The sequence below is a fragment of the Vespa velutina genome, chromosome 6 (assembly GCF_912470025.1).
Source record: "Vespa velutina chromosome 6, iVesVel2.1, whole genome shotgun sequence".
In the NCBI taxonomy this organism is placed as follows: Eukaryota; Metazoa; Arthropoda; class Insecta; order Hymenoptera; family Vespidae; genus Vespa; species Vespa velutina.
Window position 1 is genome coordinate 1,162,315 of NC_062193.1, and position 18,698 is coordinate 1,181,012.

General features: G+C 25.2%; 3 protein-coding genes across 7 annotated transcripts; 2 read left to right on the top strand and 1 right to left on the bottom strand.

Moving 5' to 3' along the window:
* Window positions 1-990: 990 nt before the first annotated feature.
* On the top strand, window positions 991-5,644 carry LOC124950048 (V-type proton ATPase subunit H). 2 transcript variants are annotated; one of them, XM_047496166.1, is made up of 10 exons: window positions 991-1,182; window positions 1,333-1,414; window positions 1,611-1,800; window positions 1,887-2,105; window positions 2,767-2,868; window positions 3,336-3,541; window positions 3,640-3,724; window positions 3,786-4,192; window positions 4,275-4,388; window positions 4,481-5,644. In XM_047496166.1, the coding sequence occupies exons 1-10, from the start codon at window positions 1,125-1,127 to the stop codon at window positions 4,563-4,565; spliced, it is 1,548 nt and encodes a 515-aa protein (XP_047352122.1). In that variant the 5' UTR covers window positions 991-1,124; the 3' UTR covers window positions 4,566-5,644. The 2 variants fall into 2 exon arrangements, with proteins under 2 accessions (XP_047352122.1, XP_047352123.1); XM_047496167.1 differs by lacking the exon at window positions 2,767-2,868 and having other exon boundaries at window positions 992-1,182.
* LOC124950045 (DNA-directed RNA polymerase I subunit RPA2) lies at window positions 4,978-10,228 on the bottom strand. 2 transcript variants are annotated; one of them, XM_047496146.1, is made up of 16 exons: window positions 9,927-10,228; window positions 9,496-9,797; window positions 9,174-9,413; window positions 8,775-9,097; window positions 8,426-8,685; window positions 8,074-8,316; window positions 7,713-7,990; window positions 7,442-7,639; window positions 6,965-7,072; window positions 6,704-6,880; window positions 6,403-6,617; window positions 6,140-6,278; window positions 5,909-6,065; window positions 5,559-5,812; window positions 5,309-5,473; window positions 4,978-5,218 (listed from the first exon to the last, which is right to left on the bottom strand). In XM_047496146.1, exons 2-16 carry the CDS (start codon window positions 9,781-9,783, stop codon window positions 5,006-5,008), a joined length of 3,258 nt encoding a protein of 1,085 aa, XP_047352102.1. In that variant the 5' UTR covers window positions 9,784-9,797; window positions 9,927-10,228; the 3' UTR covers window positions 4,978-5,005. The 2 variants fall into 2 exon arrangements, with proteins under 2 accessions (XP_047352102.1, XP_047352101.1); XM_047496145.1 differs by having other exon boundaries at window positions 9,496-9,828.
* A 306-nt stretch (window positions 10,229-10,534) lies between these two features.
* LOC124949873 (rab5 GDP/GTP exchange factor) lies at window positions 10,535-14,196 on the top strand. Of its 3 annotated transcripts, XM_047495641.1 has the most exons (10): window positions 10,544-10,659; window positions 10,730-11,036; window positions 11,109-11,224; window positions 11,427-11,684; window positions 11,754-11,883; window positions 11,976-12,073; window positions 12,149-12,405; window positions 12,478-12,609; window positions 12,719-12,964; window positions 13,038-14,196. In XM_047495641.1, the coding sequence occupies exons 2-10, from the start codon at window positions 10,858-10,860 to the stop codon at window positions 13,479-13,481; spliced, it is 1,860 nt and encodes a 619-aa protein (XP_047351597.1). In that variant the 5' UTR covers window positions 10,544-10,659; window positions 10,730-10,857; the 3' UTR covers window positions 13,482-14,196. The 3 variants fall into 3 exon arrangements, with proteins under 3 accessions (XP_047351598.1, XP_047351597.1, XP_047351596.1); XM_047495642.1 differs by having other exon boundaries at window positions 10,535-11,006; XM_047495640.1 differs by having other exon boundaries at window positions 10,559-11,036.
* Window positions 14,197-18,698: the final 4,502 nt, after the last annotated feature.

Genomic DNA, 18,698 nt, shown 5'->3' on the forward strand with positions numbered 1-18,698 from the left:
ATATAAAGATTCTTGGAAATCTTTTCACCAATTGTGACAATATTGGGATGAAGCTGTATAACATTATTGAAGTATGCAGTTGTCAAAGAGCTTAGATATGATAAACTATAACATCTATTTTATACGCGCATGTGAAATATGTATACACAACAAAGATAATATAAAAATTCACATCATACATCAATTATATTGAATACAAAAATGTGAACCAGAAAAAGATTAATATTAAACAGATATTATACTTTAGAAATAATTTTATAGATACTCGCATACAATATTTTTTTTATTAACTATATTATCCAATGCAACAAAAGGATTTACCCTTATAAAGAATTCTTGTAAGGAATGTGAAACAAAAGATTAAGAAAATTTAACGTGTCATAATCGTCAGATCCAATGATCTCTGTGAATGTTGTATAGCAAATTATAAATCTTAATTTGGACTTGAATATATGCTGATGCACACGATAAAAATTATTATGCAATAGGTCTTTTGTACACGTTTCTCACAAAAATTATATATTTTATTTGAGAACGCAGATTTAGCTATACAGAAGGAAAAAACAAATACAATATAATTGCGCGTAATTACAAAAATATCGCATTTCCAAGGATAATAGCTACATATACGATGAAGAGATGGCTATACAAGAAAAAAAAAAAAAAAAAAAACATCGTTAGAATGTAGTTTTATACATACACACAAATAATACTTATAAAATAAAGATCTTTTTACGAAATTACGTGTTCTTCATACTTATCTATGATTTTAGTTAGAGTAATTTGGAATACATTTTTATTCCTTACATTTTTATACCTTCATTCTTATTTATAAATAATTTAATGGTCATTTTATAAAATATATTTAAGAATATAAAAACTTAATAAGTAACAATCTTAGAAATATTTATGCGATAATAGGAATATTATATTTGATTTTATGATGTTTCAGAATCTGCTACAACTACTCCTTTTTTCTTTTTTATACGTTGGTAACACTGAATGTTGGTCTTGTGATCACAGACAAGTGTAAAAGCAGGAGTAGGTACAAGTATAAAGTCACTCATTTTAATCGTTTAAGAATTTTTTATTAAATTCGTCATCGCTTAATATCGACGGCAGACATGGTGGAACGGGCGAATATTAAAGAAATTATTCCAGCATTACCCGACGAGAAAATTGGTAAATAACCTTGATAAAATTAGTTTTATAAGATGATAATGCCACTCCCAACATATGAAAACATATGAAATATCTCATTGCTTATTATTTATTTTAATATTTTCTTTTCTTTATTAAAACAATTAAATATTTACATATAAATTATTATAGATATGCTCGCCGCTACGAGTGCTCTGCAGCAGCAAGCAGCTGAAATAAGAAATCAAAGAATTAATTGGCAGTCATATCTACAGTAAGCATATTTTATCTATTTTAATGTAAACAAAATAATGTATTAACAAACATCTTTATATAACTGATCGACATGTAATATAATTTATTTGATAATAGTTTAAATCATATCCAACATTACATTATTAAACTTAATAATATATCCAAAAGTATTGTAATATTAAATGTATTATTTTTTACATCACTAATGATTTTAGATCACTAATGATACCTAAAGAAGATTATGACTTTATAGTAGCTTTTGATACAAGCGATCCTCATGTTCGGGAAGAAAAATTAAAGGAAAATCCACATCAAGCTGCAAAGACTTTTCTCAATCTTCTTGATCATATTTCAAAAGAACAAACAACACAATATATTCTTACAATGATAGATGATATGCTGCAGGTATTTAATTTAAATTATACAATATTTTAAAAGATAATTATTATTTTTATATTTCAATGTTTTTACGAAATATTTTATTTTATTAGGAAGATCGTAGTCGTGTTGAAATATTTAGAGAACATTCTTCACGTAAACGAGAGTCAATTTGGGGACCATTCCTTAATTTATTAAATAGGCAAGATGGTTTTATATTAAATATGACTTCTCGTATTATAGCTAAGTTAGCTTGTTGGAGTCATGAATTAATGGAAAAAACTGATCTCCAATTTTATCTAACTTGGCTAAAAGATCAACTTAAACTGAGTGTAAGTATGCCAAATTTAATATCTAATAAAATTAGACAGTAAATATTATAATGCATGGTAATAATACTTACATATTTGGATAAAAATCTAAATAAATTAGAAGAAATTTGTTATTTTTAACTCATAATTTGTTCCAGGATATTAGTAAAGCTTTTTATTTTTTATTTATGAACATATTATTTGCTCTAATTATATCATGCTTTGCTATTTATTTTAGATAATATATTTATAATATATGCATAAACAAGGCACCTATTATTAACATATTATTTAGATTAAAATGTGCTTTTGTGAATTAATCTGACATTGTTATGAGAGAGTAGTTCATGAGTTGTATAACAACTTTAATTTTAACTAAATAATTAAACAAAACATAACTTAGAAATTGTTCTTTTAATATTATTTGTCTTTTATACTAAATGCTTGATAAATAACGTTATTTGATATATTTGTTGTATCAAATATGTTACAAATTAAAATTTTTTAATTAATTTGATTAATATATGTGGGAATTTGAAATAAAACTAACAAAATTTATATCTAACAATTGAAGTTCACACTCTTTTGATAACATTATTTCTACTGCTTTTTATATGGTGAAGGGTGAAATGATTAGTTATATTAGGAGTAGAATATTTCAAAAAATCAGATGGGGTTTTAGTTTGAAGCTCTTCAGGAGACAGATTTGCATGCAGAAGTAACGCAGGATAATTCTATGGAGGAGGCAGGGGAGGCCAATGAACTGCACGAATTACATAATCCGGTTGGTTTTGCAATAACAAATTATAACTACTGATATTTGAAAAAAAACTACGTATGAAAGAAGAGCAGGGAACAGAATTATTCATTAAAGCACAAATAAAATAAAATTTGAAGTTACTAATTATAATTATAATTATAATAAACAGGTGCCAGAACAGTTGTTAGTTTACATTAATTATTAAGTTTTTCACAATAATATTTATTTTATTAATTGCATTAATAAAATTAATTATAAGGAATAGGTTTTTGATTTTATGCTCTTTATATAACTAAACAATTTTTTTTTTTTTTTAATATGTATTTATATCTTTATGTTTGTTTCTTTTTCTGCTTTTTTAGATTTCTACCTAAATAAAGTAATTAATCCATTTTTTACTATATTAAGTGTAAATTGAATGCCTATTACATTACATATGTCAATTATTGTTATAGAAAATTTATATCATTATCTGGTTTTTGATTATTTAGAATAATGAATACATTCAATCTGTCGCACGATGCCTTCAAATGATGTTACGTGTAGATGAATATCGTTTTGCATTTGTCTCTGTCGATGGAATTTCAACACTTTTGAGTGTCTTGTCTGGCAGAGTAAATTTCCAAGTACAATATCAACTTATTTTCTGTCTATGGGTACTTACATTTAATCCATTACTCGCAGAAAAAATGAATAAGTACGTAAATTTAAAATATATCAAATGTGTCAAGTTTTTATGAGTATTTATTTATTTTTATATATATATATATATATAACTGTTTTTTTTTTTTACAGATTTAATGTTATACCAATTCTTGCGGATATATTAAGTGATTCTGTTAAAGAAAAAGTGACTCGAATTATTCTCGCAGTATTTAGGGTAAGATAAAATAGTACTTAAAAATATATGGATATTATTCAAATTATCATATTTTCAACAGAATCTTATAGAAAAAGTGGAGGATGGCCAAGTAGCCAAGGAACACTGCATTGCAATGGTTCAATATAAAGTATTGAAACAATTATCTATTTTGGTACAACGTAAATTCGATGATGAGGATATCACGGATGATATAGAATTTTTGAACGATAAATTATTAGCATCTGTACAAGACTTAAGTTCATTTGATGAATACTCAACAGAAATAAAATCTGGTCGTCTCGAATGGTCACCTGTTCATAAATCTGGAAAATTCTGGCGGGAAAATGCTAGTCGATTGAACGAAAAAAATTATGAACTTTTACGCATTTTAGTTCATTTATTGGAAACAAGTAAAGAACCTATGGTTTTGAGTGTAGCTAGTTTTGATATAGGAGAATATGTGCGCCATTATCCACGAGGAAAACAGTAAGTTAACCTGATCATTCATTATTAAATATTATATTATACCATTTGGTAATATAAATCATATAAAATATTTAAATTTAAGTGTTATTGAACAATTGGGTGGTAAACAACGAGTAATGCAATTATTGGGCCATGAGGATCCAAATGTAAGATATGAGGCTCTTCTTGCTGTTCAAAAACTTATGGTGCACAATTGGTAAGAATATAAAAAATGAAAATAATAAAATTTCATTCGTAATAGTTTCCATTTTATGTGAGATAAATATTTTTTTTTTTTTTTTTTTTTAGGGAATATTTAGGAAAACAATTAGAAAAAGAACAAACTGGAGCATCAGGAACTAAGTCTGGTGCACAAGTACCTGCTAAAGCTTAATATTTTGCAATAGTGGGTAGCTATTTATCTTTTAGATAAGCAATCGTATAAATGCTTACATATTTTATTAAGTATTGATATTGTATGGTTATGTGATATATAATTTACTTATCTGTATAAATCGATATCACTATGTACTAATATTATGTACAAACAGCTTAATTTGCAACAAGACAAGATAGTCCATAAAAAATGTTCTATTGTCTTGTTATTCCATTAAATCTGATTCATTACTTCCATGTATAAATTATTAATGAATCAGTTTTTATGTATATATATAAAAATTCTTTAAATGTAAATGTTGTATAGCCACAAATATTTATATGTGTGGTACGATCGTATTACTAGAGTAGTATATAACAGATTTTTAAAATTTAAGGAATGTTAGAAAAAATGAAAATATATGCCAATGTTAAAATATATAACAAATATATTTTCCTTCATTTTTCTACAAATGATAATTTGACATTAATATTGCAGCAAGTAAGTTGAGTTACAAGGTATTTAAATATGTAAGGAATATCAATTTCTTTCACAGATTCATCATCCCCACAAAGTCTACACTTTTGTTTCTTTTCAGTTATACCTGTTGGGTTTACTGATAGTTCTAACACTGGTCCTAATAACGTTCCACACTTTTGACAAACTAAAGCCTAGAAAATAACATTTTATAAATAAATAAATATATACGGTTAAAAAATAAATATTTTGAATTAGGATATAAAAGAAATACAATTACTTACAGTTGTTTTATCAGAGCAATGGAAAAGACGATCCTGAAGAAGAAATGAACATCCATGAGATATTAAAGAATCTCGTTCCATTTCTCCAAATCGAACACCACCACCTCGTCTCCGTCCTTTTATTGGTTGTCTCGTTAAGACATCAATGGGACCAGTACTTCTTACCTGTTAAAAAAAAAAAAAAAACAAAAAAAAAATTGTATTCTCACATAATTTATATTACCAGTATAATTAACGAAAAGATACAAACCTGCCATTTGTCTGAGACCATATGACGTAATCTCTGATAATGTACAATTCCAAAAAATATATCAACTGTCATTTCACGTCCATCGATACCAGAATACATTCTTTCTGTACCATAATAATTATAGCCTCCACGTTCTAATAACTTTCCAAAGAACTCAACTGCTGTTTCATTTTCATCAAATCTAAATGGTGTTGCATCGTGTACTAATCCATGTACAGCCGCAGACTTTCCAGCCATTACTTCGATCATCATCGCTTCAATAAAAACAACAATAAATTTTAACTTTAGATTCAAAATTTTTTTTTTTTTTTTTTTTTAATTGAACTACGTTAATTTTTAATCCTGTTTACCTATTGTCATACGACTTGGAAAACCATGAGGATTGAACACTATATCTGGAATTAGACCTGTCTCAGTGAATGGTAGATCTTCGGCTGGCCATTTTTGTGAACAAATACCTTTTTGCCCAGCTCTTGAAGCAAATTTATCACCAACACTTGGATTTCTCTGGAAGTATTTACTTACATTTTTATAATTATATTGAATAAATTAATAATGTTTGAATAAAGTATTATACAAACTGGAATACGAAATGTAATACAAGCTCTTCTTGGAGTATTATTATTTAAAGTGCCACATAATTTTACATTATCTATGTATATATCTTCTTTTCCGTGATATTTACCAGTTACATAATTAGATTGTTCAGCATCATAGTAACTAAAAGAAAGATCAAATATAATAATAATAATGTAACATAATATAATGAGCAGAACATATGGTAATATACTTTTGTAAGTTATTCAAATATGACAATATATATTATTTATTATTAATCATTTACCAATAAAAATAATCATTTTCTTTGATCATAGAGCCAGGTATAGGCAAGCCATCAGTATCTAGCTTTTCTGCGAGAAAAGGTTTATTTGGATCTCGTGCAAAGTAACTTTTCTGATCTTTTAAATCTATAAATTCTGATTTATAAACCATTCCGTGGGCAAAACCTCGATCATAAGCAGCTTTGTTGATAATCATTGCATCTTCCATATCATATCCCTAAATAATTAATATTACTATCTCTTAATTATATATATCTTAATAAATATTATTACAATGATCACCATATAGTTATGATTACTTACTGTATATGAAATAACAGCTACGATTGCATTGGTACCCATAGCAAAATCATCTAAGCCCATTTTATCATAATGCATTGGTCTGAATAAAGGACTTGCTGGTGTTTGTAATCTATACAATTTTGTTTCAGATTGTTGTTTCCATGTATGACATGGTGTACCCATTGTTTGTTTACCCATCTATACATCATTGTATTGTTAAGATAACTAATTGATAATAATCTTAATTTTTTTTTTATTCTAACTGTACGTAAGAAGACTTACTTGACACTGATACATATTTCTTGGACTTTGATTACAGTCTGGCATAGGAATAAGACATGCTAAGTTACTTAAAAATGAAGTTTTTGCTAATTCTTGATGAGAAGTTAGCTGTAAATGTAAAATACATTTATATATACATATATATATATATAAAATATACATTAATATATAAAAAAATATCAATATAGTCATATTAACCCTTTGAGTGCTATGGGCGCACATATGCGTCCAGCGAAAGCTATCGATATAGATTATGGACGCAAATACGCGTCTGGCAAAAATATTTTCATTCAATGTGGAATAGACAACGGAATAGTAATTGGATTGTATACTATATTATAATGTGTCATATACCGTCGACGAGATCCATACTGCGCGAAATCCATACAGCCGCACGCCTTCCGTACGGACTGCATAGGACACGAGTATTCAGTACTCAAAGGGTTAAAAATAAATGTATACTAAAAAAATATTTACACCATCATAGGCTTCTTCTGGCGTGATACAAATATCCATATAAACTTGTTCAAATGTTCCAATAAGTTCTGTTTTTTTAGCAGCTAAATTCATTACCCGTCTCATCATACGTGCGGGATTAGTGAATAAATATAATCCTGGATATTGAGCTGGTATAGTTTTCTTTGGAATTAACACTATTTCCATTGTAGATGGTACCTAAGATTTAAGTTCTTGTACATAAATAAACCGATCTACTATAATTCTCTATTATTTAATCAGAATTACATACTTCTTTGCCTTTTATCTTAAGTATTCTTAAATTATCCGATACTCTGTTTATTATATTGTCTTCAATAAGGCCAATTAATTTCCCATCTAACATAACGGTATATGAGTCTTTCCAATTATCAGCAATAGAAATAGGTAACATTCCAAGATCTAGTAATACTGTTGGTATAGCAGCTTTTAAATCAGGGTTTGGATGTTTTGTAATAATACAATTCATAGTTAAATGATTTAATAAACCACATGGTGTACCATCTGGTGTATGTACAGGACAAATAAATCCTGGAATAATTAAGATTATAAATATATAAAAGATAACAAATAGTTTTATACAAAGTTATTTATAAAGCATAATAAATTATTACCCCAAGCATCAGGTAAAAGTTGTCTGGTTTCTGTAGTTCTCATTCCTTGGAAGAAAGAGCCTCTATGAATTGCACGAAAATGACTCATATAACGCATTCTATTAATATTTTCTGCAACTATTGTAAGTCCACTAGTCTGCATTAAGCCTAAACCCGTAGGTGTTCTTAAATTTCCAGTAGATAAAAAATTTTCCATTTGTGATTCAAGAGACCCTCCATACTTTGTTATATGTAACATCTCCTCTAAGTTAATATATATATATATATATATATATATATATATACAATTATCAGAACTATGTTTTAAATATATTAATGAAGTATTTGAAATAAACAGTGTTAACATACTTACGCAATGTTAAAACATATTTAGCATCAGCGTTTCTGGCACGTTTCATAATTAAAATCCTAAGACCTGTAAGCCATCCATATAATTTTTCTTTTAATACTTGTAAATATAAATGGCCACCTAATAAACATTCCTGCATCATTACAGAATCAGCACCTTCTACAGCACATTTATTATTAGCAACAGCGAAAAGTTTTTTTGTCATAAATGCAAGTAAATGAAATTTATCTAATGGATCATCTAAATGTATAGCAATGCAATGTCTGTAAATTGAAAATATAATAATGGTAAATATATAAGCAAATAGATATCATTGATAAATAAACAAAATATTTACTAAGATAATAATTACTTAATAATAAAATCACAAATTTCTATATCACTTGAATCTTGAGGTAGTTCAAAAAATTTAACTCGAAACATCTTTCCAATATATGCTTTACATTGTTCATGTGTATGTAAGTCTTCTTCATGTACTGCACGTAACATATTTAAAATACAACCTCTATAATATAAATCATCTTCACAACCAGCCATTAAAGCATTGTATATAAAAATATCCGAAACATCAATTAAACATTTCAATATTAAGATGAGAGGTGTATAGTATAAAACTTTTCTATGTGAAAACATTAATTTTACAGAACCATTAGTAACATAATGTAATGTATTATTCTGCAATGTAAAAATAATAATTAATTAGAATACAAATAGAATAATTTAATAATATTTATAATAATAATTCTATTACCGATGTAGTATTATCATCTCGAACGCTTCTTAAAAGTAATCCAAGATCACTAAATTGGATACCTCGAGCTTTCCAACCTGATCTTCGGATTGCAATAGGATAATTTCTTCTTGTCATCAATAACATACGTATGAGTCGTTCATGTCCTTTAATTATAAAATAGCCACCCCATTCTTGTTCATGCTCTCCATGAGCAATTAATTCACTAGGATTCATTTTATTAAGATGACATCTATTAGACTGTTAAAAAATTATATAATTAGTTTTTCTATTATAGACAACTTTACAAACCATACAAATTAAATATTTACAAAATGTATACCTTAACCATAATAGGTATATCTCCTAAATCTTTTTCGAGTATTTCTTGAGAAATACCATTGACAGACCATCCTAATTTAACTATTATTTTTCCTTTGTAAGTGGCACCTCTTTGTCTACACTCTGTAGGATATATTTTATAATTTTTTACACCAATTACATTAGTAGGGACAGATGGTTGATGAATCGTTACATTATCTATCCATAACATAATTTTATCGCCATTAGCAAGTTGAAGATAAACTGGTAATATATCTGTAATTGCTTCAGAAAGTCCATCTTCTAACATATAATTAAAAGAATCTACATGTGGAAGTCCTAAACTTTGTAATAACTGAAATATACACAAGACATATATATATATATACATATATAATTATTTTAAATATTAAACAAAAAATAATTTTTGAATTGATAAAAATTTAATCTTACAGGATTTTGTATATCCGGAGGTATTCCAAAATCTGGAGAAGTATTGGTTAACTTTGGTTCAGATAACATTTTTATTAAGTAAAGAAAACAAATAAGATTATATTTTATGTTTGAAATGTAATTGTCATATACGACACTACTATCTAACCTTAATGTTTTCGAATGAATGCAACACGTGCAGACATAAAAAAAAAAAAAAGAAAAATTGGACGTTAGTGGATAAAAATTGTTAGGTTAGTAATATTGATAGGTTAGGTTATAGATACACGTTCGTATTATAAGGCATAACTCATGTCACGTGACGTAAATGCTATAGGTGTAGAGTAACAATGAGAGGGGTAATGTAATGTCTCTTTACAACGCTGCGTAGAATATGTCCTCTACCTTACTCAAGAGCGTACATATAATTTTAAGAACCTTAGGTATATAAATTTGTAAAATTCTTAAAATAAATTTAAAACTGAAATACTTGGATAAATTCATTATATTGTATATATGCCTTTTTTTTTTCTACTTTACAATAATGTTTTATAATTAACAATCATTGATATACGATTAAACGTGCAAAATATAAATAGTTTTAATTTTAATTTATGCATTCATTTTGATGGTTCCTTATTATTCGTTTTGTACGCTTTATATTAGTGTTGCCAACTTTAATTTAGTCAAGGAAAGAAAAGTAAACGGATGACATTTGTATCTTCTGCTATCTGATATTTCTGTTTAATAACCGGTGAAAAATGATATTAATTTTAGTTATGTATAATTTGGGTATTAATTTTTAATTTACATACAATTTACAGGAGAAGAAATCATCGTAATAATATTGAAGTGTTACGGATCATATTTCTATATATAAATCCAAATAAAATATATATATTCTAGAAATTATGGAATTTTTTGATTTTATTAAAAAATAAAAGATAAAGATATGTATTCTATAAAAACACCTTCGCTTCGCATCGATGAGGCGGATCTGAAATGTAAAAATGGTTGTGGTTTTTATGGCAATGCAGAATGGGAAGGATATTGCAGCAAATGTCATCGAGAACATTTACAAAAGCAACGAGCGCAAAGAGAGTATATATCAAACTTACAAACTGTCGACATGTAAGAATATTCTCGTTTATTCGTTTATTCTATTTTTATATAATTCTATTTTGTTATTTATTATTATTGCAGAGATACATCTAATAGAACTTTATCCACTGGATATCATAAACACGAAGAAAAGAAATCTCAACAAGAAAAGAAATATAAATTATTAAATATTTCTTTTCGAAAGCCTACATCAAAGTGTAATATATTTAAATTATTTTTTATTATTGTAATATTTTTAATATATTTCCGTCATATTTCTTATTATTATATTATTTAAAAACAAAAAATATATATATATATATAATATAATGTATATTATTAATAATATAGATATATTATTTAAAGTAATATGAATATTACTGTTTATTAACAATTCTTTTTTGTTTTTTTTTTCTGTAGTACAAGGATGCCAAGAATTACTTTATGAATTAACAAAGGATAATTCAGATCTTGAAAAAATCAAAGCTGAAAATAGAGATCTTATAGCTTCAATAGTGAAAACACCAGTTGAAAAAGATGTACGAAAATGTATACATTCATTTGTAGTAGATATCCTTCAGAACAAAGATATCAAAAGAATAGAGGAATTATCAGAAATAACACAGAATTTTTATCAAGTGTTCGCTAAACGTTTAGAAAATAGTGTTAAATATACAGGTATTAAATTCATATAATTTATTATTCAAAATATTTCTTATTAAAAAATATAAATAATTATTTTTACAGATATATCTGCAGATATTAAAGAAAGATTATTAGATTATGTTGAAAAATATTCCATGACATTATTGTACAGAATTCTATTTTGTCCACCATTCACAACAGATGAAGAAAAAGATTTAGCAATTCAAAAAAGGTTTGTACATTGGAGTACATTTTAAAATTATTATTAGAATATAATATATAACATAATATAAAGTATATTCTTTTAAATTTTATTTGTAACAGAATAAGACAATTAAACTGGGTCAGTGGCAAGAATTTAGAATGTAGAATTCATGAAACAAGTTCTGAAGTTAGAGAACTTGTATATACATCTATAACAGGTTTGTAATATAGATTTTTTTTTTTTTTTTTTTTTATAGTTTAATGATAATTAATCAAATAAATATTTCTTTTAGATTTACTAAATATGGATTCTGCTAAAGCTCCACAGGAAAAGTTAGCATGCGTTATTTATTGCTGTAGAAATATATTTTTATTATTACAACAATCTGTAGGTGGTCCAGCTTCTGCAGATGAATTTTTACCTGCTCTTATTTTTATTGTTTTAAAAGCCAATCCTGCACGACTTAAAAGTAATATAAACTTCATAACAAGGTTTTGTAATGCTAGTAGACTAATGACAGGAGAAGGGGGATACTACTTTACAAATTTGGTATAATATTCATTTTTTATTAACGATGTTCAATACTTGATAGTTTTAATTTATTTTATGATAAAATTCTAGTGCTGTGCTGTATCATTTATTGAAAACTTAACTGCTGAATCTTTGAATATGGCTGAGAAAGATTTTAATGCTTATATGTCAGGAGAAAGAGTACCGGCAAATACATGGGAATCAGCACTAATGATGTGTGAAGTAAATATTATTTTTTCTTTTTAATTCATTATCTTAACTTTTGCATTCAAAATAATTATTAATATGCTTTTTTTTTTTTTTTTTTTTATTTCATAAATTTGATCTATAGAGCTTGCACTTGATGTGCGAAGATATAACGTTACTTGATAAATTAAAGGCAAAAAATTTAGAAATAATAAATGAAGCAAAAGAATTACAATGTAGAATGACACAATTTAAAGAAGATATAGAAGTTAAAGTAGCTACTGCAATTGAGAAATCACCATTATTAATAACACATAGTCAGAGATTGCCTACAAATTTAGATTCAGATAATATCGAAAATTATCAATTACCACCGCCTATTATACCTCAGGTAAATACATGAGTATGTGGACATGTTGTATTAAGTTAAATTTAATTGATTTAATATTTAACAATTTTTACAGGTATATTCACATCCTGTTAATGACCAATCCAATAATATTTCACTGACAAATAATTCAGCTGATTTAAGAACCTCACTGATAGATGATTGTATTACACCGTCTCCAACATTTGATTTTCCTTCTTTCACTGGCGATGGTAGTTTAGATGTTAGTAAAGCAGATGATGAAACAAGTCTAATCAGTTTAGATACACAATGTGATTTATTGATGACTGATTCTCAATTACATGAAAAAGACACACCTGATATTTTGCTGGGAAATTCAAGTACTTCTAGTGCAAATCTCGTATCATCTATTGAATCAATAGGTCAAGAAGATTATCATGGTTTTACTATACAAGGATCACATATACCAACAATCCCTTGCAGTACAGGTGATTTGTCTATTAATTCTGCAGAATTGTCATCGGACAGTCATTACTCTACATATTTTCATAAGATGTAATGCTATTTATAAAATTATTCTAAAATTTACAAAATTATTCTTTGGATAATTACACATGATAAATTTAAAGAGATAAAATTATCAATAGAAAACAAATTAGAGCATTTCTCCTTATGAATATGTATCAAGTATTAGTTTGAATTAATGATTATTATAATCTATTAATATATCATACTACTTTTGACTTTATCGATTAAGAAATTAAATCAATATTTCAATATATTCAGTGAAAGCTAATCAATTATTATCATTATTGTATATAAATAAAGTGATTTAATGTAAGATTTCAGTTTTGATCATATATTAATTAGATAGTAAATATTTTGAATGTATATAAGAATTCAGGGAAAATATGAGAGATTTGTCTACACTTAAATTTTTTATATACTTTTTTTATTTAATTCGTAATATAATAATTAAATATGAAATAATATTTATTCTAATATGTGAAATAATACTTATCCTAACAAGACACATTTTGTTGGAGTAAAAATTTCTATAGATTGTTTTGAAAATGATTTTGAAAATAGTAATAATTCAACATGAATATAGTTAATTAGATTTTGGTAATAGTATTATAATTTCTTTTCTAAATGCAATATAAGCGGTGGAATGTTGTGCGCGTATATATATATACATTTTCTATTCTTATTATTAAAAAAAAAAAAAAAAAAAAAAAAAAAAAGAAATGATATGCATGTATTTGATATGGAAATCAACATCAAAGTATAAAAAATAAATTGCACCATATAGCTAAAAAATTAATAACTGACCCGTCTATATTAGTACAATAAATCGTTCACGAGACACGATCTTTATAGAAGAATTTTCATTGAATTATTTCTCAGATCTGGATTGTGATTCTTTCTATAAATATTAATTAAAAATATTAATTTAGAACAATATCATTTCAAATTATTTAGAAAATGTGAATAACTTTGAGAGTTGTATAAATTTTCATACTTTAGGTATTAGTGCATAGAAAAAGACTATGCAGACACAACATTAACTAAAAAACATATAAATATATACATATGTATTTAAACACATTCTCCGTAATAATGCTTTCTAATCGTTTTAACGCTTCAAAATGGATAGGAGATATATAATTGTAGTAAGAAAAGGAGACCTAGTCATTCGCGAAAAAGAAAGTTTATTAGAATTATTCACACGTTTAAGACATCAATGTCTTTTACAAGTACATCCGCGGAAAAGTTTTCCAATAAAACATGACTTTCTATTGCCGTGGATTCGATGATAACAATACTGTAAAATATTATTTTTTTTTAAATATATACTTTTTTACACGCCATTGATTACTTTAGTAAAGTGTTCAGTAAAGTGACGATGAAATCTCTTTTAAAAAATCTACCGAAAGAGTTTTTGGTTTTTTTTTTATTCTTTTTTTTTTTTGTACTCTTGTTTGTCGTTTTTTCGACATTTCTTTCACAATAATTCGTTCGAAGTGAATTGAAAAATTATTTTAATAAGACCACTGGATGTTAAAATATACGATATAAATTTATTTTGCTCATTCATAGATATCTATAGTGATTTGAACAATAAATACGTATTACGTTGACTATAATATTTCAACTGCTTCGAATAGGAAATGTTGATAAAGAAAATGGCAAAAGAAGAATAATTTTTTTTTAATTTTGAAGCAAAACGAACTTTATACGAATTGATTATATCCGAAAATGGAACATGAATTAAAAGGGGATTTTTATTGTTATTTGAAATTGTAACGTTGATTGAAAAATACACGAACAAAATGTTAGACGTCATTGTTAAATCGAGTTACTGCAAAGAGTCTCAGATTTGGAAGGGAAAAAAAAATCAAACAATCAAGAATAATGTAATGTTGTACAAAAGCCATGAAAAAGATTGTAAATATAATATCTTTCAGATTATAAGGGTAAGATGGAAGTCGATAGAGTCATCGATATATTTCAATATGTGTGATATAAAGTAAATATAATTTTTAATGCGTTTTTTTTTTTTTTTCGAAACATTTTCTTTTCGAACCGTATAAAAGATTTAGAAAAATCTATTTGATCGATTTAAAAACTTCTTTGTATATTTTATTTGTAATTACATTCTTTATGGTAATGTATCTATACAATCAAATAATTTGTTCTACGGAATTATTTTATTTTTAATCAGCTTTTTTGATGGAAAAAAAAAAAAAAACTCTTCCCTTCGATAAAATTAATTAAAACATGTATCAATTATTGAATTTTAAATATTTTACTTTTATTATACCAGAACGATTTACATATATTTAAATAGAAACACTGTGGATTTTTTTATTTCAGATGATCCTATCTTCAAATTTTTTTTTGTATACAACTTGGAGTTCTGTTTTTCTTCTTTTTTTTTTTTTTTTTTTTTTTAAGAATCAACTACTTCGCAGTTTATTCATAAAACATTATATAGAAGATAATTTTTTATTATTTAAAGATATTAATAAATGACAAGAGAAATTTTTACTTCGCATAAAAACATATTTTAATGAAGTATTGTAGTTTTGTTTTTAAATTCAGAAAAATACATTTTTCTCACATGCATTTACATAAGAATGCATTTACATCACGCATTTGCAAATAATCATTTTACATTTCTATCGTCGTCGATTTCTATTGGATTTATAAATATATATATATATATATAGTCATTATCATACATTAATTACAGTTAATCTTAGTTAGTTTTGATTTTTTGTAAAAAAAAAAAAAGATAATACTAACAGACTTTGAAAAGAAACATATATTTTTACTTATGACGTTGATTGATTTATAAATGAATTATTTCTTTGTTTCTTTTTTCTTTTTTTTTTTTATAGAAATAAGCAATTTATCTTTTCTCTCCGAACGGCATATAAAGGGAGATAAGCAATTTGTCCTTTATTATAGCAGTATTACAATATATTATATTGCATTATATTGTATTACATTGTATTATATTATAGCGCAATTTACATGATAAAATAAATAAAATAAATATTTGTACATATTAATCATATAAATACATATTTGAACATATATACAATTAATCATACATAACATAATTATCAAAATATATTTATTATGTTTTACTAATAAAAATGAAAATGAAAAAAAAAAAATAAGTATTCTATTAAAATCTCTCCTCTATTATCTTTATTAAAAAAAAAAAAAAAAAAAAAAAAAAAAAAAATTGCCTATTGCAAATTCTGGACAAAGAGAAAATTTTTCTCACAAATTGAGTTTTGTATCAAGATCACATGATGAAGAGGTGACATGGGAAATCGTAAATTATGATCTCCTGTTAAGAATTTTAAATTCTAAAAAAAGCGAAAATTTTTCTTGCAAATCAAATTTCATAAATTTTTTATCTTCTCAAAATTTTTTGCTCACTTATTTTTACATCATAGAATTATTATATAAAGATTAAGTTGTTATATGGAAAATAATTGATGTAATAATGTATTAAGAAAGAACATATTGAATTTTTATTCATGGTAAACATTCATTTGCATTTTAATTATTTATATATACGAAATATGTTGTAGTTGCCAATCGTATGGATATTTACTTAATCATATAAATATAATATTGATATAATATAATGCGATATTATATAATTTAAAGTCATATAATGCAGTATATATTATGCTATATATTAGCAGTAGACATATTTATATATATAATATATTAGCAGATCAGTAAAGTATAACAGATTTTATTATTTAACTTGTAATTCTTTTTTTTTATTTATGACTGATATCGATAAATCGTTGTAAATTTAACTTCTGTTTTCACGTTTTTTCTCATCCTTTACTATGTATATCCTTATATTCATTTATAGCACAGATTTTTTTTTAAAGGATTATTCTTCATCTTTTCTTCCTTTTGCGTAGCTTCTATATTTTGTTGTGTATTTTTATTGTCATTATAAATCTTGTATTTAAAATTAGTTTGATTATGATCACTTGATCAACTTGAATCAATTGAAAAACATATTATATTACTTGTTTTCCATATTTTTAAAATTTATTTTAATTGTATTTAAAAAGAAGAATTTCAGACTTATTAATTTTTTAATTTTTTTAATTTTTTTAATTTTTTTAATTTTTTTAATTTTTTGGTCATAAAATTCCTGTTTTGTTAAAACTGGAAGACTGTGATATTTCATAAATTAAATCATATATGATACACTTATACAAACATAATTAATAGTTTATATTAAATTGGATGAAGAAAATTGAATAAACTATCGAGAATATTGAAATTTTTGAATTTTTGAAATAACTATTATGTCATGTATTTATTATTTTTTTTTATATCTATATAAATGACAACAAATTAGTTTTATTAATACTTTTATTCTGTTTTTCGTTGATTAGAAAAAAGACAAAATCAGTGTTTGTTGGTCTGTAAGATTTTACTTAATTAAAGCAACGAAAACATGTCGTACATGGACAATAAATTTGGTTAAATTATTTGTGTACAACTAACGAAGTCTTTGCTCAAGTCGATTAGTATTTCTCCACCACTAGGCGAGTAAATTACACTCGTTCGTTTTATAAAGAATTGAATTTGAATAATAGTTTTTTTTTAGTTAAAAGTCTGAATAATAGTTTTTATTTTTTTTTTTTATTTTAATACTTTGGTACGATAATAAGACAGAAAAATACTCTCTTGTCTCGTGACGATTAATACGATTATTTATTTCGTCTTTGATAATATTTTCTTAGATTAATATTCAAGTTTGCTTTGGTAAAATTTATTCAAAATAAAACAAAATTTATGGACGAAACTACAATCTATAAATAATAGTAATGGTAAGCATTTAACAATTTAAATTTTATTTAAATTTTGAATAACTTTCATGTTTTATTTAATTTTAATTTTAATTTACAAATGTTGATAATATTATTTGACCATCGAATATATGGTGTTATCGATTAATTTTTTATGATAACTATTTCAAGCCTCGCACTTGAAATAGTTGTCTAAAATAATTTCTTTTTTTTTTTTTTTATTGTACAATGTAGTTCTAATAAAAAAGAAAAACAAATTTTTTTTTAATTTTTATTTATTTAAGCAATGTTAAGTTCTAACAAAAATATGAAAAATCGATTCGGTAAAGTCGATTGTAAGGTCGCTAAGCATTTATTAAGTGCGCTAAAATAAACGATTATTCGTAGTAGTAGACGTATATTTTTATTAAACA

Excerpts from the sequence above, each read along its gene's own strand:
- LOC124950048 (XM_047496166.1), top strand. The coding sequence starts at position 1,125 with ATGGTGGAACGGGCGAATATTAAAGAAATTATTCCAGCATTACCCGAC. Across the intron at positions 2,106-2,766 it reads AAGATCAACTTAAACTGAGT|TTTGAAGCTCTTCAGGAGAC; the intron begins GTAAGTATGCCA and ends ATGGGGTTTTAG. Across the intron at positions 4,193-4,274 it reads CATTATCCACGAGGAAAACA|TGTTATTGAACAATTGGGTG; the intron begins GTAAGTTAACCT and ends TTTAAATTTAAG.
- LOC124949873 (XM_047495641.1), top strand. The coding sequence starts at position 10,858 with ATGTATTCTATAAAAACACCTTCGCTTCGCATCGATGAGGCGGATCTG. Across the intron at positions 11,225-11,426 it reads TCGAAAGCCTACATCAAAGT|TACAAGGATGCCAAGAATTA; the intron begins GTAATATATTTA and ends TTTTTTCTGTAG. Across the intron at positions 12,965-13,037 it reads CACCGCCTATTATACCTCAG|GTATATTCACATCCTGTTAA; the intron begins GTAAATACATGA and ends CAATTTTTACAG.
- LOC124950045 (XM_047496145.1), bottom strand. The coding sequence starts at position 9,995 with ATGTTATCTGAACCAAAGTTAACCAATACTTCTCCAGATTTTGGAATA. Across the intron at positions 9,829-9,926 it reads CTCCGGATATACAAAATCCT|TTATTACAAAGTTTAGGACT; the intron begins GTAAGATTAAAT and ends TGTATATTTCAG. Across the intron at positions 5,813-5,908 it reads TCCAAGTCGTATGACAATAG|CGATGATGATCGAAGTAATG; the intron begins GTAAACAGGATT and ends TTTTTATTGAAG.